The 23,777-nt window shown below is 42.1% G+C and overlaps 1 protein-coding gene across 8 annotated transcripts in view; it reads left to right on the top strand.

Moving 5' to 3' along the window:
• The window catches only part of CDK19 (cyclin dependent kinase 19), a 239,393-nt gene that overhangs the window by 206,407 nt on the left and 9,209 nt on the right, over nt 1-23,777 (top strand). For all 8 annotated transcript variants that reach the window (XM_043510831.1, XM_043510830.1, XM_043510826.1 and 5 more), the window contains 3 exons: nt 1,080-1,177; nt 14,092-14,170; nt 19,930-20,196. In XM_043510831.1, the coding sequence (XP_043366766.1) occupies nt 1,080-1,177; nt 14,092-14,170; nt 19,930-20,196 (444 nt within the window). The remainder of the gene's footprint in view (nt 1-1,079; nt 1,178-14,091; nt 14,171-19,929; nt 20,197-23,777) is intronic.

The following is a 23,777-nucleotide window of genomic DNA, read 5'->3' as shown; positions in this document are numbered from 1 at the left end:
TGCTTATTGGAGGATGAGAATATAAAAATATAAATTATAGCTACAGCCATGGCTTTTAATATTTTAACAAATTTGCCATTGTCGGCTTTTGCATTTCACCCCAGAATTGGCTGCCTTTCTGAGACAGGCAAAGTAATCCCTCTGTATAGTCACATCATATGTCAGTTTGTGAATTATACATGTATCGGTGGGAGAGGAGGGTGGGAGGATCACCTTTCCTTCTGAAGGATGAATGCTTTCTTTAGCTCTTTGCTATTTAACATACCTATAATATAGAAAGATCTCTCAGAGCCCTAGCTTATAAACCTTGCAAATACACTCCAAAGCCCATCTCTTGTGTTGGGCATTTACTTGCAAGGGGCTGAGCAAATTGCCTGCATAATGTTCACATCTGCAAGCAAAAGAGACCAGGCATAGAATCTTTGTCTCTCATATGGGAGCAGAGTGCTACCCGTGTACTACTAGTGTAGTTCATCTTCAAAGAGGACAGGCCATGGTCATGTGCACAGTAGTAGCATAAAGATCACCTTTGCACTCTGATCTGGATGCAGCCTTTGTGTAGGATCAGTCCCCATGCTCTGAGTTACAGCTCCTTTCAGGCTGCTCTTGCATACATTGTCTACAAATAGTACCAAAGGGCATGATAAAAGGAAGTCTTGGTCACACCTACTTTCCTCTATGCCTCTTTCCCTGCTATACCAGCAGCAGAGAGTGACAGAAGAACTCCTATCCCATCTTTGTGCCCGCAGAATATCACCCTTATATTGGGCTGATCCTTCACGGACGGTAACACTTAATTTAGAGCCACTTTATTTGAGTAGCTCAAGGTGGCACATACAGCACTGAAGAATCTAGCCCAGTTAGCTCTCATACCAACAAAACTTCATAGGCCTAATATTTTTGATGGATGTGCATCACAGAACTAGACGTGTTGCTGTGCATTAAATGCTTATTTTGCTTTCCTGAATGAGCTATTTGTCGTTTACGAGATCATGATGTAAGTGGGCCACAGAAGCCATTAGTTTGAAAAATAATGGTTTCATACATTTCTTAACTACTTCCAATGTTACGCTACACAGCTTCAAAAACTTCTTACCATGGATCCTACGAAGAGAATTACCTCAGAGCAGGCTTTGCAGGATCCCTATTTCCAGGAGGATCCATTGCCTACATCAGAGTATGTGTCTCACTTTTTCTGTGTTCTTTACAGTGATGCCTTTTTTTTGCTAGCTAGTAATGTGCAGTATATGGTGACCATTTAAAAATGAAGAAATAGGCTTGTAACGAGAACATTTTTCTCACCACTGTGAATCCACCTCTAAGCTTTCTAGGGGCACCAGTGGTGTAAATCAACCAGTGATTGGCAGAGCAACAACTTTATACTTGCTGCACTCAGTAAAAGTGGGTAAATGGGGGGGGAGTGATGGTTCTTAGAAAACTATTCTGAAGTATTTATATAAAACTCCTGTAGATGTGCCCCTCTTAGACATGCATCATTCAGCCAAGATGTACATAATGTACTTAGTTCTGAACAATTATTTATAAATCAGCCCCTCTTATCTTAGTCTACAGTCTCCCTTGGGCAGAGATCTTGAATTATGCCAGCGGAGGTGGTGTGACATGGACAGATACATCTGCTGTTATGATAAGAATACCAAAACACTTTATCATATGACCTCAATCTAGTTTCTTCTAATTAATTATAGACTGAGCTGGCAGCAGCATCAGATGTAGTTAAGGTTGCTGAACCACTTTCCATTATAACTTTACCAAACTTTAACTGTTTGGGCTGAAATTTTCCATGCTGGGTAGGGATTGCCTCAGGCTGGGTTTTGTTTTTGTTTTTCATTGAAGTTTTCCTTAAAATGGTTTAAGTGTTTCTGAGAATGAGGTTAAGGAAAAATCTGATGGCTTGTCCATGCTAAAAATCAAATCTTCTATGGGAAGCTCTAGTGCCTCCATGCTTTGGAGCAGGGACTTTACATTTCTCAGGGTGTTCTTCCTGGTGCCCAGGATGTGCTTTTTTGCTGTCTCCACAAAAATCTACCCAAAGTTGGGCAGCTTATAAGTGTATACAAAATTGCAGTTCACACATGCTTACTAGAAACTAGTTAGTTTGACAGCTAAATTCTCCCAAAATACTCTCTTTGCTGGGCATGCTCCATCCCAGCACTACCGAACTTTCTTTGCAGTTGCTCCTTCCAGTGGCCAAGGAGTGCAGTGGAACCAGGCACGGGTACCTGACAGCAGGGAGACTCGCTCCTCTGTTCTCATTGCTCCCTCTGTTGACACCAAAGCAGTAGGAGAATAAGGAGGAAGATGTACAGGCTGAAGAGTTGGGAGGCTGTAGGGGCAGAGCAGGAGCAGGGACAGGATGTGGTCCAGGGACAATAACGGCTGCCAGGGGGTGTTAGGAGAAGAGGGGCAGAGATGGATTGAAGTTGCAGTGGGTGATAGGCTGAGGGGCAGAATGAGACTGTAGGACACACTCCCCTCCAGAATCTGGAGTAGAGCCCGGAATTCACCACTGTTGTGCTGTCAACAAGTAGCTGTGAAACCCACTGGTAAAATGTTTCAGCCCTAAGTGGCAGGTCCACATACAGAATAAGCAGGCTACTACTGCTGCCAGTTATCTCATTAGCTCATGTGGCAGGGCTCTCTGCTGTGGATCAATCTAAACCCAGCCCTTCTGATGATCCATGTGGAGGATCAGTATGGTTCCACATGATAGAATGTTTTTTCAGTGTTCTAGGAAATTATATCAGAAATACTTAATTAAAAGAACATTTTGGTTACAAAGTCAAGCGCTTAAAAGTTAGGAAATGCCAGACTTCAGGTTGCCCATATTAATTCAGCTCCCTTATGCATATGTGTTAGATACAGACTTTAATTACATGATAACATACTGCTTTTCCACAGGACACCTGCCTCATTCAGTGTACGGTATGGATCTGCGCAGGTCTGAACCAGTGTTCTGTAGTGAATGAGGCTGTCTGTAAAACCCCTGCCTCATTTGTTGCAGAAGTTGGAAGGTGTATAGTGAAGGAGATTGCAGGAAGAAAAAGGATGGTTTCATGGTTTAGGCAGTTGAATGATATCCTAAAGGATTGGATTCTGTTCTTGACTCTGCCACGAAGTTCCTATGTGGTGCTGGGCAAGTCACTTAAACCAAACTTTTCACAGTTGTTGTTTGCTCCTCATTTTATGGGTATCCATCTTGAGATCCTCGGTTCTGCTTTGTGAATGTGCTGAGTACTCACAACTGCATCTAATGTCAATGAGAGGTGTGATTTAAACATATAAACTGCTATCCACATGCCAATGGATCTCAAGCTGACCAAATTCAGTGGACACTTGATAGTTTTGGCCCTAATCTCTTGGTGCCTTAGTTCCCCAGCTATAAAACGTGGATGGTAATGCTTTCCTATCCACAGGGGTGTTATAAATATAATGCATTAATGTTTCTGAAGTACTCCTATGCCACAGTGATGAGCAGCATGGAATGGCCACCTTTATTCTTGAATTTCCTAATATTTGAGTGCTTGTCTTTGCAAACTGGCTATTCTTTTAACATAGTGTTTTTTCTATGCATTATTTAATTTTGCCAACAGGGTGCTAGAAACTTTTCAGACAGAAAGACAATAAAAACCCCGTCCAGGAAACTTTATTATCTGAATAGAAAATACACAGATGCAGCATGGAATTATTTATTTATTTATTTTATTATTGTTGTTATTTTATTTTATTTTATTTTATTATTATCGTAGCACCTAGGAGTTCCAGTCATGGACTAGAACCCCATTGTGCCAGGCACTTTATAAATGTATAAAAAAGAGATCCCTGCCCCTGAAGAGTTTATAATGCAACTAAAGTCTGTGAGCGATCAAGCAATGACATTTATCATGAGTCTTGTTAGTCCTATTATATTTGTTTGAATTTCAAAAAATATTTACTGTTTTGTTAACAATTATTTGAGGGGAGTTCTAGGGATTATAGGATTTTGTCATGGTTACAGAACAAGCTTCACATTTAGACTCCTTTCGGTCCTCCTCAAGTGAATGCCTCTCTGGGTGGAACCATGGGGTCCTACAACCCTTAGACAGGATCTCTGGACTGCAGGTTCCCTGTTTACCAACTGTAATAACACAACAGGCCTAACTGTATTTTGCATCTGTATGCCATTTTCCTCTGAGAGCCTATTACCGGAATCCAATTAAAGTGACTCAAAAACACCTTCTTCAAAGCAAAGTCTTGTTAATTCACCCAAAGGTGCATAACCAGCAGAGCAAAGAGTTAAAACAAAAAGAACAGGAGTACTGAGACTGCCGAGACTCATCAAGCCCTCGGATCGCTACCCCTTCCTGCTTCTCCACGTGGGCACCAATGATACTGCCAAGAATGACCTTGAGCGGATCACTGCGGACTACGTGGCTCTGGGAAGAAGGATAAAGGAGTTGGAGGCGCAAGTGGTGTTCTCGTCCATCCTCCCCGTGGAAGGAAAAGGCCTGGGTAGGGACCGTCGAATCGTGGAGGTCAACGAATGGCTACGCAGGTGGTGTCGGAGAGAAGGCTTTGGATTCTTTGACCATGGGATGGTGTTCCATGAAGGAGGAGTGCTGGGCAGAGACGGGCTCCATCTTACGAAGAGAGGGAAGAACATCTTTGCCAGCAGGCTGGCTAACCTAGTGAGGAGGGCTTTAAACTAGGTTCACCGGGGGAAGGAGACCAAAGCCCTGAGGTAAGTGGGAAAGCGGGATACCGGGAGGAAGCACAGGCAGGAATGTCTGTGAGGGGAGGGCTCCTGCCTCATACTGGGAATGAGGGGCGATCAACAGGTTATCTCAAGTGCTTATATACAAATGCACAAAGCCTTGGAAACAAGCAGGGAGAACTGGAGGTCCTGGTGATGTCAAGGAATTATGACGTGATTGGAATAACAGAGACTTGGTGGGATAACTCACATGACTGGAGTACAGTCATGGATGGTTATAAACTGTTCAGGAAGGACAGGCAGGGCAGAAAAGGTGGGGGAGTAGCACTGTATGTAAGGGAGCAGTATGACTGCTCAGAGCTCCGGTACGAAACTGTGGAAAAACCTGAGTGTCTCTGGATTAAGTTTAGAAGTGTGTGCAACAAGAGTGATGTCATGGTGGGAGTCTGCTATAGACCACCGGACCAGGGGGATGAGGTGGATGAGGCTTTCTTCCGGCAACTCACGGAAGCTACTAGATCGCATGCCCTGATTCTCATGGGTGACTTTAATTTTCCTGATATCTGCTGGGAGAGCAATACAGCGGTGCATAGACAATCCAGGAAGTTTTTGGAAAGCGTAGGGGACAATTTCCTGGTGCAAGTGCTAGGGGAGCCAACTAGGGGGAGCGCTTTTCTTGACCTGCTGCTCACAAACCGGGTAGAATTAGTGGGGGAAGCAAAAGTGGATGGGAATCTGGGAGGCAGTGACCATGAGTTGGTTGAGTTCAGGATCCTGACGCAGGGAAGAAAGGTAAGCAGCAGGATACGGACCCTGGACTTCAGGAAAGCAGACTTTGACTCCCTCAGGGAACAGATGGCCAGGATCCCCTGGGGGACTAACATGAAAGGGAAGGGAGTCCAGGAGAGCTGGCTGTATTTCAAGGAATCCCTGTTGAGGTTACAGGGACAAACCATCCCGATGAGTCGAAAGAATAGTAAATATGGCAGGCGACCAGCTTGGCTTAATGGTGAAATCCTAGCGGATCTTAAACATAAAAAAGAAGCTTACAAGAAGTGGAAGCTTGGACATATGACCAGGGAAGAGTATAAAAATATTGCTCGGGCATGTAGGAAAGATATCAGGAGGGCCAAATCGCACCTGGAGCTGCAGCTAGCAAGAGATGTCAAGAGTAACAAGAAGGGTTTCTTCAGGTATGTTGGCAACAAGAAGAAAGCCAAGGAAAGTGTGGGCCCCTTACTGAATGAGGGAGGCAAGCTAGTGACAGAGGATGTGGAAAAAGCTAATGTACTCAATGCTTTTTTTGCCTCTGTTTTCACTAACAAGGTCAGCTCCCAGACTGCTGTGCTGGGCAACACAAAATGGGGAAGAGATGGCCAGCCCTCTGTAGAGATAGAGGTGGTTAGGGACTATTTAGAAAAGCTGGACGTGCACAAGTCCATGGGGCCGGACGAATTGCATCCGAGAGTGCTGAAGGAATTGGCGGCTGTGATTGCAGAGCCCTTGGCCATTATCTTTGAAAACTCGTGGCGAACGGGGGAAGTCCCGGATGACTGGAAAAAGGCTAATGTAGTGCCCATCTTTAAAAAAGGGAAGAAGGAGGATCCTGGGAACTACAGGCCGGTCAGCCTCACCTCAGTCCCTGGAAAAATCATGGAGCAGGTCCTCAAAGAATCAATCCTGAAGCACTTAGAGGAGAGGAAAGTGATCAGGAACAGTCAGCATGGATTCACCAAGGGAAGGTCATGCCTGACTAATCTAATCGCCTTTTATGATGAGATTACTGGTTCTGTGGATGAAGGGAAAGCAGTGGATGTATTGTTTCTTGACTTTAGCAAAGCTTTTGACACGGTCTCCCACAGCATTCTTGTCAGCAAGTTAAGGAAGTATGGGCTGGATGAATGCACTATAAGGTGGGTAGAAAGCTGGCTAGATTGTCGGGCTCAACGGGTAGTGATCAATGGCTCCATGTCTAGTTGGCAGCCGGTGTCAAGTGGAGTGCCCCAGGGGTCGGTCCTGGGGCCCGTTTTGTTCAATATCTTCATAAATGATCTGGAGGATGGTGTGGATTGCACTCTCAGCAAATTTGCGGATGATACTAAACTGGGAGGAGTGGTAGATACGCTGGAGGGGAGGGATAGGATACAGAAGGACCTAGACAAATTGGAGGATTGGGCCAAAAGAAATCTAATGAGGTTCAATAAGGATAAATGCAGGGTCCTGCACTTAGGATGGAAGAATCCAATGCACCGCTACAGACTAGGGACCGAATGGCTCGGCAGCAGTTCTGCGGAAAAGGACCTAGGGGTGACAGTGGACGAGAAGCTGGATATGAGTCAGCAGTGTGCCCTTGTTGCCAAGAAGGCCAATGGCATTTTGGGTTGTATAAGTAGGGGCATAGCGAGCAGATCGAGGGACGTGATCGTTCCCCTCTATTCGACACTGGTGAGGCCTCATCTGGAGTACTGTGTCCAGTTTTGGGCCCCACACTACAGGAAGGATGTGGATAAATTGGAAAGAGTACAACGAAGGGCAACGAAAATGATTAGGGGTCTAGAGCACATGACTTATGAGGAGAGGCTGAGGGAGCTGGGATTGTTTAGTCTGCAGAAGAGAAGAATGAGGGGGGATTTGATAGCTGCTTTCAACTACCTGAAAGGGGGTTTCAAAGAGGATGGCTCTAGACTGTTCTCAATGGTAGCAGATGACAGAACGAGGAGTAATGGTCTCAAGTTGCAATGGGGGAGGTTTAGATTGGATATTAGGAAAAACTTTTTCACTAAGAGGGTGGTGAAACACTGGAATGCGTTACCTAGGGAGGTGGTAGAATCTCCTTCCTTAGAGGTTTTTAAGGTCAGGCTTGACAAAGCCCTAGCTGGGATGATTTAACTGGGACTTGGTCCTGCTTTGAGCAGGGGGTTGGACTAGATGACCTTCTGGGGTCCCTTCCAACCCTGATATTCTATGATTCTATGATTCTATACTTGTGGCACCTTACAGACTAACAAATTTATTAGACCATAAGCTTTCGTGGGCTACAGCCCACTTCATCGGCGCATAGAATGGAACATATAGCAGGATATATATATATACATTCAGAGAAGTTGGAAGTTACCATACAAACTGTGAGAGGCTAATTTTTTAAGATGAGCTATTATCAGGAGGAGAAAAAAAACTTTTATAGTGATAATCAAGATGGCCCATTTAGACAGTTGACAAGAAGGTGTGAGGATACTTAACTTAAAGAAATAGATTCAATATGTGTAATGACCCAGCCACTCCCAGTCTCTACTCAAACCCAAGTTATGGTATCTAGTTTGCATATTAATTCAAGCTGAGCAGTTGCTCGTTGGAGTCTGTTTCTGAAGCTTTTCTGTTGCAAAATTGCCACCCTTAAGTCTTTTATTGAGTGGCCGGAGAGGTTGAAGTGTTCTCCTACCAGTTTTTGAATGTTATGATTCCTGATGTCAGATTTGTGTCCATTTATTCTTTTGCGTAGAGACTGTCCGGTTTGACCAGTGTAAATGGCAGAGGGGCATTGCTGGCACATGATGGCATATATCACATTGGTAGATGTGCAGGTGAACGAACCCCATCATCTCAGGCATTGGCACCCTGACAGCAGGATTGTCTGGCTATGTGGACTCTCTCCTCAGGCCCTACGCTACCAGCACACCCAGCTATCTTAGAGAAACCACTGACTTCCTGAGGAAACTACAATCCATCGGTGATCTTCCAGAAAACACCCTCCTGGCCATCACCTTCATGAAAAAACTCGTACAGATACAGACAGACATCATCTTCCTTTCCAAATGCAAACAGATGGACATCATACCAAAAGGACTAAAGGTAAAAAATCTATTACAATCTACATATCACACAGACTATGCTGAGAGATTGTGCCACACACTCTCAAAGAAACTGTGAAACCACCTAATCAACATCCTATGCAGCAAACAGGGAAAGATTAAGAATAAGCTCTCAAAACTGGATACTCTCATAAAAAAACAACCTTCCACACAAACTTCCTCTTGGATAGATTTTACAAAAACTAGACAAGCCATTTACAACACAAACTTTGCTTCTCTGCAAAGGAAAAAGGATACTAAACTATCTAAACTACTTCATGCCACAAGGAGCCACAACAGTGGTTCCCTTAACCCACCGAACAATATTGTTAATCTTTCCAGCTATACTCTTAGCCCAGCAGAAGAGTCTGTCCTATCTCAAGGTCTCTCCTTTTGTCCCTCCAGGCCCATGAACATGTTACAGTTCTGTGGTGACCTAGAATCCTACTTTTGACATCTCCGACTCAAAGAATATTTCCAACACACCTCTGAACAACATACTAACCCACAGAATCCTTCCTACCAACACTACAAAAAGAAGGATTCTGGGTGGACTCCTCCTGAAGGTTGAAACAACAGACTGGACTTCTACATAGATTGCTTCCATCAATGTGCACGGGCTGAAATTGTGGAAAAGCAGCATCACTTAGAATCATAGAATCATAGAATATCAGGGTTGGAAGGGACCCCAGAAGGTCATCTAGTCCAACCCCCTGCTCAAAGCAGGACCAAGTCCCAGTTAAATCATCCCAGCTAGGGCTTTGTCAAGCCTGACCTTAAAAACCTCTAAGGAAGGAGATTCTACCACCTCCCTAGGTAACGCATTCCAGTGTTTCACCACTCTCTTAGTGAAAAAGTTTTTCCTAATATCCAATCTAAACCTCCCCCATTGCAACTTGAGACCATTACTCCTCGTTCTGTCATCTGCTACCATTGAGAACAGTCTAGAGCCATCCTCTTTGAAACCCCCTTTCAGGTAGTTGAAAGCAGCTATCAAATCCCCCCTCATTCTTCTCTTCTGCAGACTAAACAATCCCAGCTCCCTCAGCCTCTCCTCATAAGTCATGTGCTCTAGACCCCTAATCATTTTCGTTGCCCTTCGTTGTACTCTTTCCAATTTATCCACATCCTTCCTGTAGTGTGGGGCCCAAAACTGGACACAGTACTCCAGATGAGGCCTCACCAGTGTCGAATAGAGGGGAACGATCACGTCCCTCGATCTGCTCGCTATGCCCCTACTTATACAACCCAAAATGCCATTGGCCTTCTTGGCAACAAGGGCACACTGCTGACTCATATCCAGCTTCTCGTCCACTGTCACCCCTAGGTCCTTTTCCGCAGAACTGCTGCCGAGCCATTCGGTCCCTAGTCTGTAGCGGTGCATTGGATTCTTCCATCCTAAGTGCAGGACCCTGCATTTATCCTTATTGAACCTCATTAGATTTCTTTTGGCCCAATCCTCCAATTTGTCTAGGTCCTTCTGTATCCTATCCCTCCCCTCCAGCGTATCTACCACTCCTCCCAGTTTAGTATCATCCGCAAATTTGCTGAGAGTGCAATCCACACCATCCTCCAGATCATTTATGAAGATATTGAACAAAACGGGCCCCAGGACCGACCCCTGGGGCACTCCACTTGACACCGGCTGCCAACTAGACATGGAGCCATGGAGCCACTTGCCCCATAACCTCAGCCGTGCTGAACACAACATCAACAACAGCCTCAGGAACAACTCTGACATCATAATCAAAAAGGCTGACAAAGGAGGTGCTGTCGTCATGAATAAGTTGGAATATGAACAAGAGGCTGCTAGGCAGCTCTCTAACTCCACGTTCTACAGGCCATTATCCTCTGATCCCACTGGGGATTACCAAAAGAAACTATAACATCTGCTCAAGAAACTCCCTGAAAAAGCACAGGAACAGATCTATGCAGACACATGCCTAGAAAACCGACCAGGGGTATTCTCTCTGCTACCCAAGATCCATAAACCTGGAAATCCTGGACGCTCCATCATCTCAGGCATTGGCACCCTGACAGCAGGATTGTCTGGCTATGTGGACTCTCTCCTCGGGCCCTCCACTACCAGCACTCCCAGCTATCTTCGAGACACCACTGACTTCCTGAGAAAACTACAATCCATCGGTGATCTTCCAGAAAACACCCTCCTGGCCACTATGGATGTAGAAGCCCTCTACACCAACATTCCACACAAAGACTACAAGCCATCAGGAACAGTATTTCCGATAATGTCACAGCAAACCTGGTGGCTGACCTTTGTGACTTTGTCCTCACCCACAACTATTTCATATTTGGGGACAATATATACCTTCAAGTCAGCAGCCTGGGTACCTGCATGGCCCCACAATATGCTAACATTTTTGTGGCTGACTTAGATCAATGCTTCCTTAGCTCTCATCCCCTAACACCCCTACTCTACTTGTGCTACATTGATGACATCTTCATCATCTGGACCCATGGAAAAGAAGCCCTTGAGGAATTCCACCATAATTTCAACAATTTCCTTTCCACCATCAACCTCAGCCTTGACCAATCCACACAAGCGATCCCTTTCCTGGACACTACTGTGCTAATAAGCAATGGTCACATAACCACCACCCTATACCGGAAACCTACTGACCGCTATACTTACCTACATGCCTCCAGCTTCCATCCAGGACACACCACACGATCCATTGTCTACAGCCAAGCTCTAAGATACAACTGCATTTGCTCCAATACCTTAGACAGAGATAAACACCTACAAGATCTCTATCAAGCGTTCTTAAAACTACAATACCTACCTGCTGAAGTGAAGAAACAGATTGACAGAGCCAGAAGAGTACCCGGAAGTCACCTACTACAGGACAGGCTCAACAAAGAAAATAACAGAACGCTACTAGCTGTCACCTTCAGCCTCCAACTAAAACCTCTCCAGCACATCATCAAAGATTTACAACCTATCCTGAAAAATGATCCCTCACTCTCACAACTCTTGGGACACAGAGCACTCCTCGCTTACAGACAGCTCCCCAACCTGAAGCAAATACTCACCAGCAACCCACACCACACAACAAAAACAGTAACCCAGGAACCTATCCTTGCAACAAAGCCCGATGCCAACTCTGTCCACATATCTATTCAGGGGACACCATCATAGGACCTAATCACATTAGCTACACCATCAGGGGCTCGTTCACCTGCACATCTACCAATGTGATATATGCCATCATGTGCCAGCAATGCCCCTCTGCCATGTACATTGGCCAAACCGGACAGTCTCTACGCAAAAGAATAAATGGACACAAATCTGACATCAGGAATCATAACATTCAAAAACTGGTAGGAGAATACTTCAACCTCTCTGACCACTCAATAAAAGACTTAAGGGTGGCAATTTTGCAATGGAAAAGCTTCAAAAACAGACTCCAATGAGCAACTGCTGAGCTTGAATTCATATGCAAACTAGATACCATTAACTTGGGTTTGAGTAGAGACTGGGAATGGCTGGGTCATTACACATATTGAATCTATTTCCTTAAGTTAAGTATCCTAACACCTTCTTGTCAACTGCCTAAATGGGCCATCTTGATTATCACTACAAAAGTTTTTTTCTCCTGCTGATAATAGCTCATCTTAACTAATTAGAAAAGGAGTACCGGTGGCACCTTAGAGACTAACAAATTTATTAGAGCATAAGCTTTCGTGAGCTACAGCTCACTTCATCGGATGCATCCGATGAAGTGAGCTGTAGCTCACGAAAGCTTATGCTCTAATAAATTTGTTAGTCTCTAAGGTGCCACCGGTACTCCTTTTCTTTTTGCGAATACAGACTAACACGGCTGCTACTCTGAAACCTTAACTAATTAGCTTCTCACAGTTTGTATGGTAATTTCCAGCTTATCTGTGTGTGTGTGTGTGTGTATATATATATATATTACTATATGATCCATTCTATGCATCCGATGAAGTGGGCTGTAGCCCACGAAAGCTTATGCTCTAATAAATTTGTTATTCTCTAAGGTGCTACAAGTACTCCTGTTCTTTTTGTGGATACAGACTAACACGGCTTCTACTCTGAAACTGGTTAAAACAAAGAGGCCTGTTGCCTGGGCCTTACATTTTATTCTTTCCTTTCAAGGTTTAGGTAAATTCCATTTACCCCAAGTACCCCTTCCCCTGGCTTGGTTAAAAAAGAGAGTCCCTGCAACATTCTCTTTGTTAATCAGAGATCCACCTCCAGCAGCTGCTGCCCACTCAAACCCCCATCTTCCCTAGGCTGGGGTCTTTACTGGGTTAGTGTCCCCACTGATCCTAGGCTCAAGCCTGGACCTTGCTAGCCTGGTTGGAGCCAGGTAGGTGAGCATTTCAAAGTAATAGCTCCTTTATTGTTCCCTTAACAACCCTGGGTATTCTCTCTGAAGGTACCTTTTCTGTGGTATTGTTTGTTTTCTGTGTATTTCCCCCCCAACAGTTTTCTTTCATTTTACTCCATGCAGCCAGACAAGCTAATATCAAGCAGGTAAACTGAGAAATATGTGACATTCATAAAATGTAATACTGATATCCCCCACTCTCCGCAGCCTCCTAGAAGAACAGAATGCTTAAAAAGGAATTTATGGAGGAGACATGATAGACAGGGAATGGATTCCAGATGTAGGAGCCCTCATGGAAGAAAGCACAGGTCTAGTCTACACTAGGAAAAAAAGGATTTGTAAAAAAATCAAGTTAGCCATTATGATTTGAAATGCAACTTAGCAATTGGCATAGATCCAGGTTAGCACTTTTAAAATCATGTTAAGCTGATTGTATTGCAATACAGGTTACCCCCTGAAAGTTCAACAGCAAGAATTGCTGAAATTAAAATTGGTACAAAATATTATCTACTAGTAGGTCTTTGCTGTCTGGTCTACTTCTGCCTAGGTCACAACACCTGGCAACATGATTTTAAAGGTATTAAACTATGTGTACTCTAGATACTAAATAATATTTCAAATCATGTTAGCTGACTCAATCTAAAAACTACCTTTTTATTTCCTTCTAAACAAGGCACCTGAGATTAATTGATTCCAGTTCTCTAGAGATGAATAGGTAGTACATTTAGGGCATTCAAAAGCCATTGAAGTCAATGGAAAGACTCCCATGACATTAATGGGCATTGGATCAGGCCCTCAATCCACTGTGCCATCCATACTCCTAATTGAGTTCTGTAGAGTTTCTGGTTGATTCACATAGCAAAGTGAACAAATGCAGTGTCAGGACAGCAAATAATTGTGCTGTCATTTGTGCTCACTCAGTTCTGCTGTAATTCTAGAGGAAGGCAGCTTGCCAGCAGCAAATACAGCAAAAGTTAAAATCTTATACCAGTAGTTATATATCTGTTGGGTGTTTATAGGCTCACTTAGTAATTTGGAGTCAAAGCATAACAAACATTAAAAGAAAAAGCCCTGAAATATATATGATATTAAATAAATGAATTTCAGAAGCATGTATGTTTAGTATGTCTCTGATTTGCTGTTTGATATATTTCAGTGTATTTGCTGGCTGCCAGATTCCTTATCCAAAACGAGAATTCCTTAATGAGGATGAACCTGAAGAGAAAGGAGAAAAGGTATAATAAAGGGCACTTTTTTTCAAAATATAACAAAAAAGTTGTGATGCCACAAAGGGAAACTAACAGAACATAGGCTTTTACCCAGGAATGTGTGTTGAAGACAAGACTGTCCCAAAATTTATCACGGTACATTAGAAAGTTTCACATTAATGCATAGTAAATTATAGTGAATAAGATTGTTTGTTTGTATTTTTCCTAAACTTAAAAATTTGTGGCTACTCAGACACTATTTGTAATACATGGCTAACAGAAGAAAGAGAAAGGGGCCTCATGCTGTCATCAACTTGTGTCCTTGCGTGTGCATGGGACAGGGCCTGTTATTGATCCAAGAGGAAACCTCTGGTTGAACACATCCTCTGGTTCAGATAGTCTGTACAACGTGGGAGCCCAGTTTGATTTAAAGCTGTGCCTATCAATGATACATTTGAAAGAGTAAATTCTACTTTCTGAACTGATATTGTAGATTAGTATTTCTTTTACCTGTGACAGTGTCAGAGCAGGGGGAAATGTTAATGTACTAAATCCTCATGATTTTGTTCCCAGGTCATTTTTTGAGACTAGGAAAAATACAAAACCTAAATTAAAATAACAGTGGAGTCATGATACTGATGTAATTGAAATTCCGAGACTTAGCAATGCTTTTTAAACTTTCAGTTACCGAACAATAAGAAACAACATGAGCTCAAATGAGTTAGGCTTTTGTTATGTTGATTTTACTCATTTGTGAGTGTTAAAGTATATATTTGCATTTCATTTTCTTGGGAAATTTTATTTAGTTAAACAAAAATGACACGCACAGTATAAATACTCAAAGCAGCTATTATGATCTGTTGTGTAAATAGCCTTTGTGTCTCCTTGGGACTGTCGCATGTTTTTGCGTGCCATAAATAAAGATTTTGCAGCATATCTAGTTAATTTTGAAAAAATGACATTTTAAACTATGTATTACTCATTGAATCTGTTTCCACAACAAGAAAAGTTTGTTAAAGGTAACCAGTGAAGGGTGTTTTTAAAAAATGGATTTGTACCGTGTTTTGCTGCTTTATGATGTATAAAAAAGGCCTAGAAGATTTAAAAAACAAACAAACATATAAACATCAGGAATGTCAAGTTTTGTCTTTCCTGGTTTTGTTGGAAGGCTTACAGGGGGTCTCTGAGATGGTGTATCTGGAGCTCTTACACCTTAACGGAAGGGTAAATCTTTAATAAAAAACATCCTTTCTCCAAAATTTTCATTGGTCAGCAAAGTTAAATAAGTATTCACAAAAACAAAACCCCTGATTTTTTCCTAAGTAAAACCCCTTTGTTTCAGACATATGGCTAGATTTTTTTCCAACTAAAACAGTAGAATGAATGAGGGCAGTGCAGGGGAACATGCTGCTGTCCTTGCACCTTTACTATATAACAAGTTTCAGCCCATTGAGTTATGCAGTTCCTGAATGTCAGATTTACTTTTCTAATGGAGTGCAGGCACAACGTAATTGTGTTGTCACCAATGCTGCAATAATCGGAGTAGTGACAAAGATCCCTTCAATGGGAAGGTTTCAGAGTAGCAGCCGTGTTAGTCTGTATTCGCAAAAAGAAAAGGAGTACTTGTGGCACCTTAGAGACTAACAAATTTATTAGAGCATAAGCTTTCGTGAGCTACAGCTCACTTCATCCAATGCATCCAATGCATCCGATGAAGTGAGCTGTAGCTCACGAAAGCTTATGCTCTAATAAATTTGTTAGTCTCTAAGGTGCCACAAGTACTCCTTTTCTTTTTTCAATGGGAAGATACTCGGCTTAATGGGTGAAAACAGCAAAACCCTTTATTTCAGTGATGGACATGAAGGAACAATGATTCTAGCAATAGCTGTCACATAAAATAGTCTGGAAATAGTTTACTAAATGTCTTGAAAAAGTAATATATGCTTACTAAAGCTTGTTGTTTGCCACAGTAATTTATATTAACTATAATAATACTTTGCACTTCAATGGCACCTTCCACCCAAGAATCAAAACAACTTTTCAAACAGTAATAAAGCTTCACAGAACCCTGTAAGGCAGGTCTGGTCCTGGAAATACAATAAAAGACAAATTCCCAGTCACAGGTTGCCAATATTCATCATTTTAAAAAAAGGTTAAACCATTTAACAACTTCTAACAGTTCACAACCATTTCAAAACACCAGAAACCACTGCACCAGTGCCTGCCAGCTCAGACCTACAGTAGCAGCAGAGCCTGAAAGCCTGTGGGGGTGAATTGCATCTGCCTTGTCTCCAGCACTGCTTCCCAGACTCAGGCAGATCTATGCTAGAAACTTGCTGGTATAGCAATGTCAGTTACAGGTGTGATTTCTTTATTTTTATGACATTTCTATATTGCCAAAACCTTAGTGTGGACATCCAATGAAGTGAGCTGTAGCTCACAAAAGCTTATGCTCAAATAAATTTGTTTGTCTCTAAGGTACCACAAGTACTCCTTTTCTTTTAGTGTGGACATAGTTATACTAGCAAGTAAGTGTTTTTGCCTGTTGTCATGGGGTGAACTGCATCAGTGTTTTCTCCCTGTCTCTCTACAGGCATTCATGCCATCTTCGAGTGGAACTCAAAGCTAGAACATGTTTTGTCAACCATGTGGTCATTGATACAGAGCAAGCTGTTCCTTAGATCCCTTTACAGTGCACCCCTCTACTGACAGGTTTCACTACCTTACCCCTCTTTGGGTGTAACCACACAGGTCTACCATTCTTACACTGGATTCTGTAGTGGCAGGATCCTCCTATTTCCATGTTACCACAGTAGGCTGTATGTATTTGGCACCTGCAAGAAACTTTCCTCCAGGAGCTTGTGACCAGCAACTTATGAAAGTGACTCAAAACAGCTCTTTCCAGACAAAAGTATTGTTGATTCACCCAAAGATACACTGTGATCAGAGAAATGGGTGAAAACAACAAAAACGTACAAGTGTTTGGCCTTACCTACACTTATTCCTTTCTGTGCAAGTTTAGGAGGGTTCCACTCAACCTAGGTAACCTCCCCTCTACACTGGGGCAGACTGTGCTGCTGAATTCTCTGCTGAATTCAAAATATCTCCCCTCAAGTAGCAGTTCCTCCAACCCCTTCCTTTCTCCACAGGTTGCTTTGAACTATTTATGGTCCTTTTGATATCTAGGCTCTGGCTTTCGCAAAACAGCATGTCACTTTTGTCTGGCCCCTGGGAAAAGCATCTTCCCAATTGAATCGCCCAGCTTGTTTACCCAGAGCTTATTTTGTTTTGATCCCTGCTTGCTCTTCCTTACAACCCCTTCTAAGTTCAACTCTATGTAGTCAGACAGAATAATATCAGGCAGGCAAACTGAAGTACATATAATATTCATAGCAAAATAACACAGTTATATCCCTCATTCTCCACACTGATATAACTTACTTCATTCAGATAACTGTTAAAAATGATAATGGCGGAAACACTCTTGTGCTGGTATAAGCTGCCGGCTACAGTAGGAGAGTTGCCACTATAGCTATAATGGCAAACTTTTCTAGCGTAGACTAGGCCTCATCCTCTTTCAAAAGCAAAAGGAACAGTAGCTGCACTACACAGATTTCTCAAACCAGCTAGGTAATCTCCATGCCTCACCTGTCCAAAGCCAGAAAAAACATGGAATCCATTAGCCCCAGTTGTGAGAGTTCTCGCTGTTTTTCATGCAGCCCAGATTTCAACGCGGCAGCTGTGGGGATTCATAGTGAAAATGGTTCAGCTCAGACCCAAGCACCCATGTGCAAAAATCACAAAATGTCAAATAATTAATTGAAAAAAATGACAATCTCAGCACTGTGATACAAATGGGATCTTTAAGAATGGTTTGATCTACCTCTGTGAGATAAATAACTTCTTTCTTTTTTTTAAAGTTAAACTTAATTAATTTAAAAAAAAAAACTTAACAAGTTAACTTGTTGATCTCCCCTGAAATAGAAACTGGGTGTGACTGTGTATGACACATACAGGCAGTAGGATATATTTTTGACTTTAGCAGATAGGAAAGGGAGACATAAGCCCTCCATGTAGATGCAAGACAGTATGAGCCTTTGTGCAGTCCTAAATAAATACATTCTTTTGAATTTCATCTGGAGTGTAACTTGTGACATTGTCATGATGAATGGCAATCGATACACACTTTAGTTTGAAGACGCTACATAGCTTGTGATTAGTGAGTCTGCCAAGCAGTTTGTGCCGAAGGCAATTGGTTGCTATAACTTGTGGGAAGCGAATTATTTAAGCTTTCCATAAAGGTTGACCACATTTAAGCTCTGATAAATTGTTGTCTAGTTAAGCTGACCCCTCACCCTCAAGACCTTGAGAGAACTGAAATGAGTTCAAAATTTTATAAAGTTTTAAAGTATTTACCCAAAAGTGCTCAAATATTTTGAGCAACATTTTAAAGTTTTTATTTATTGGCTGGTGAAACTCAGACTGCAATAAAGATGTTTTTGTTTCTCTAAAGACAATTTTATATCTTATATGAACAACAAATAAAAATGGTCACTGTTGTTGTCCCCTTAGCTGCATAGATGCCCGGTAATAAGAACCTTTTGCAATGCTGGATGGTTCCGTTCTTTACAGCTGGATATCTGTGGAACTCTTGCTTATCACGCTCCACCGTCCATTCTTTAAAGTCCTTAGGTCTCTGCTGCCAGACCAGCAGAGGGTCCTTCGCTCTCCAGCTCCCACACTCTGCATCCATATGTTCTGGCCTTTTTCTCTCCGCTTTCTGGCTCCCTCCCCTTCCTTTTATTTGCTACTAGGCCCTGGTGTATCTTTCAATTATCTCAAGTCTCTCTCTCTCCCTCCCTATCTTCAGCTACCTTTTTCCCTCATTCTCTGCCACAAGATCCTTCCTTCAGACCTTTTACTGCCAGAAGACACTGTCCTTCAACCCTGTCTCCAGGCAGTCTGCTCTAACAAACTCTCTTCCTCTTTCCACCAAGACTCTCTGACCCTGTGTCTACAGCACCGTGTTTGGCCCTGTTCCCATCATATCTCTCATTGCAAGGTGGTTAAAGCATAACACTGTAACTCAGGAGTTGAGATATCTATTCCCAGATCTGCCACAGATTTATTATGTAACCTTGGACAACTCATTTCATCTCTCTGTGCTTCAACTGACTCATCTATAAAATGGAAATAATGCCACCTGCCTCACAGGATTGCTGTGAAGAAGCTTCATTAATGTTTGGAAAGTTGTTTTGATTGTTAGGTGGAAGGTGCCATTGAAGCGCAAAGTATTATTACTTTATTTGCTGTTGCTCACCACTGCTGCCCTGCTGCAGCTTATTTGCACCCATTCGTGATGTGACCACCACCATTTTCTTCCTTCCATCCTTCTCATTATTAAGCGGATCTGGATTGGCAGGCTAGGGGTAGGAGTTACTAGATGGTCATTCAAGTTGGTTTTTTCCCCTAGTGCACCTTATTTTTAAAAATGAACCACCGACAATTTTATTCTATTCTGAAATTTCAAACCCACAACGTTTCAGTAGTTTTGAAATTCATCCATCCCTCCTCAGTTTACAGATATCTACCCGGGGCAAATAGCAGTATACTGAGGACAGATGTTTCACTTGCTTTCCTCTCCTCACCACAGTCCAGCTGTGCTTTGTCCTGTGGCTAGTTCTCACCCAAGATGTGGTTTGGGGGGTTCTGAAGAGTTTGTGATACCAAATGTAAATAAATAATTCAGGGGAAAAGTGGCCATCCCCAACTGTGCTTTCTCTTAGAATCAGCAGCAACAGAATCCACATCAGCAACAAACAGCACCTCAGCAGCAACCGCAAGCAGCACCTCAGCAACAGCAGCAGCAACAGCAAACCAGTACCCAGACAAACGGGACTGCAGGAGGAGGCGGCGCAGGAGGAGGCGGCACTGGGGCAGGACTCCAGCACAGCCAGGACTCCAGCCTCAGTCAGGTGCCTCCAAATAAGAAACCACGCATAGGGCCTTCCGGCACTAACTCAGGCGGGCCTGTCATGCCTTCCGATTATCAGGTACAGACTCTGGTTGTTCCTCCTAGTTAATTTTAGGGGCAAGGTGTATTCTACTGTAGAAGTTTCTTATTTGATAGTGAAATATTTCCACAGAATAAATTTACTTTGAGGGAAGTTCATTATCATGGACTTGTACTTGCTCTAATATATTACTAGAACCGTGGACTTTAATTCTACTTCTGTTTAAAAAATATTTCACTGCATCAAAGTTCATTCTTGAGACGGATTTCACTCTTTGGTATTTATATAGATCTCAATAGCGTTTCCTTTGTTCTCAGAATTTCAATATCATTCTAAAACATGTGCTTAACTTTAGGAATGTGAGTAACCCCACTGAAGTCAGTGGGACTGTTTTCACATGCTGAAGTGTTTTGTTGGATTGGGTCCAGAGTACTCAGCACTTCAGAGGATTGATCCCGTGTGAGAAGCAGGCCCTAGAAAAATATGCTGAGTCAACAGCACAGGTTCTTTGATTTAATTCCTGCCACTTTCCTTTCCATGTGATGATGATAGATGGGACAAGTCATATTCTATTGTTTCTCTTAATACCTTGATAACTGTTATCTAAATCTTAAAGATCAACAACTTCTGTGATGCGATAACATAGATCTGTAGGTGACACAGTATGCTTCATGCTTAAGCAAGACACTCGAATAATGGTGATTCCCATTTTATCTCTAAAATGCTTCCTGTGAGTGAATTCAAAAGTGAATCTTCAAATGAAAGGTTTGGGGGGTTATTTGCAATAAACTGGTCTGTTGTTTTCCATTCTCGGCATGCTCTGACTATAGCAACATTAGAATATATTAAATGAAAACAATGACTTCAGTATTCTTTTTGAAGCTGAACATTTGTCTTGCTTTACTAGAATCAGAATATTTCTTCCTCTGAATAAGTGACATACATGAAATAATTCAAAGCATTGAATGAACCAAACTCACAAATACTTGGGGAGATTGCGAACGTTTCAGACAAGATTAATTGAGCATTACCAGATAAATATTTTTCATTTTTTTCAAAATACATCTGAAAACAAAGCTTTGTTTTTTATCTCAAAAGATCATTGAAAATATGTCAGAATGAGAAGAGACTGGATATCACTTGAAGTTATGTTTTTTGCAAGGATTCTAGATGCTATTGCTGGATACTTTTAGTAAGACATCATCTTGATAAAGACTCATATCAGCCTCTATTAAACCTTTCTTTTTACTCTAGAGCTGCTTTGACTTCCTAGCCCATCAACCCCCTCCCCAGATAATTGATTTCTGAATGCTAGACATTTTCCTTCCATTCTAGTTTTTTTCTTTATTTCAAATGATTTTAAAGGTGGTGATGGCAATTTAGGACTAACAACAACTCAGTCAGATTTCTTTCTTGAAAAGTTCAGAGTGGCTTGAGGTCTCAGAAAGTCCCTATTTATAGCTGGCTTGTTTCTGTCCATATTTTGAGATTTTTGTGCTGCATTTCATGTTATTGACCATGGGATCCTTCAGGATGTCGTGGAGTTCTAGGCAAGCCTTCCCATTACAGGATTTTCTTGATTTAAGTCTTACCTTTTTGGAAAATTAATGTAGCTCTTGTGATTCTTTTCTGTACAGCCTGTAGCCATTTGTTTTAGTGACCCCTCCACTCCAGGCTTTATTTTGACCCCAGTGCTGTTAATTATTTGTATGTTCCCATTAAATCAGCTGTTAAACAGTACAATCTGATTATCCATGTTCACACTTGTATCTAGCTAGCTGTGGCTCTCTCTCTCTCTCGCTTCTAGCTGACTGATTGTCTTATATCCAGAATGGAATGTCTGCTATTTGTCCAAATCTAGAGTCAAAACAGAAATTCTCTTTTGTGGGACTAAAGTAAGAGAGCCTGGTTAAATGCATTCTTTTAGTCTTATGGCATTAATTTTACTCCATTAGATTTAATTCAAAATTAGACGGAAAAATCTTTTGGTTTGGACTCACTTTTCTTCTGAATTTAAATCTGTGATGAAAAATCATTTATATTATTTAATCACAGCCATCCTTCATTATTTCTAAGGGTAATTCTTGGTTGCTTGTTTTTTGTCTAACTTTCTGACCCTTTCATTTTTTCAGCACTCCAGCCCCAATTCTATATTAATCTTCTTAGTGGAATCTAGATTAATGTTTATCATAGCTGGTGACAGAGCATTTGTTTGTTTTTGTTCTTTTTGAATGCCTGGATGCTAAATGTTTAGGTAGGGGCAGCCAACCTGAGCCTGAGGGAGCCAGAATTTACCAGTGTACATTGTCAAAGAGCCACAGAAATACATCAGCAGCCCCCATTAGCTCCCCGCTCCCAGCGCCTCCTGGCCACTGGCAGCCCTGCCGATCAGCGCCCCCCTGCACCTCCCGATCAGCTGTTTCATGGCATGCAGGAGGAGGGGGAGGAGCGAGGGGATGGCAGCTCAGGGGAGGGTGTGGGAAGGGTGGAGGGGGGGCAGGGTCTGTAGCAGAGCTAGGGGTTGAGCAGTGAGCACCCCCTGGCACATTAGAAATTAGGTGCCTGTAGCTCCAGCCCCGGAGTTGGTGCCTATACAAGGAGCCTCATATTAACTTCTGAAGAGCCGCATGTGGCTCCGGAGCTACAAGTTGGCCACCCCTGTGTTAAGGCAACAGGATCAGAGCTGTGTAAAACAAAGTCTAAGACCAGGGGTACACAGGCATTTATTTGGTTTGAAGGCCAGATTTAATCATTTATATAGGATCATGAAATATTTTACATGAAAAGGGCTACATATGTTTTATTATATGATATGATACATACAACCAGATCTTAACTGTTTATTTGCAAGGAAACTGGAAGGCATGTACAGCCTGAATCACTATTTTGTTATGAATCTTCAAAATACTGTACAAGTATTTTGAAATTCTTAACGTATCTGATGTATCTTCATTGAGATCTGTTCCGTACAAAGTATTAAGATTAATGAATAACAAGCATTTTTTTCTTCGTCTGTGAAATCTTGTTTCACAAATCTGACAATTTAAAGAACAAATTCAGGGAATTAATATTAAGGTCTTGCACACATGCACTCACTGGCATCTCTGTGTAAATGTCTTTGTTTTTAGTAGACGGAGCACCAGAATAGGAATCGAGATGTGTTCTAGAATGATATTATTGGAACTTATCAACAAGTCTCTCCCCAGTCAGATGTTGGGGTATCTTTTAAGTCATATCCCCCCATTTCTTCCCTACTCTTATTCCATCTCCTCTGGAACTGACTACATTGCCTCTCTAGCACATCTAATCTCTCCCCCTCCTCTCCCTTTCCCCCCACAACGTAGAGAATGAAAGTTTGGAGCTGGCAGTCACTTATATTTGTTATTTAGTTAATAGGGGCATAGAAATAACAAATAAAAATAGATATTTATTAAAAATAAATCATGATAGTCAGATATGGGGTTAAGAAACAACAAAAATTAAGAGTTAGCAGTGGGGCTCGATCACTTCAAAATCAGTTTAAAATGGTCTTGGATTGTAACTTCTGTCTTTTTGCATGGCTGTCAAACACCTAACACCATTTGGGTGCTATATCGATAATAATGATTTAATTATCATAC

This window comes from Dermochelys coriacea, chromosome 3, assembly GCF_009764565.3.
Source record: "Dermochelys coriacea isolate rDerCor1 chromosome 3, rDerCor1.pri.v4, whole genome shotgun sequence".
NCBI lineage: Eukaryota > Metazoa > Chordata > Testudines > Dermochelyidae > Dermochelys > Dermochelys coriacea.
This window is presented reverse-complemented; position numbering and strand designations above follow the sequence as displayed.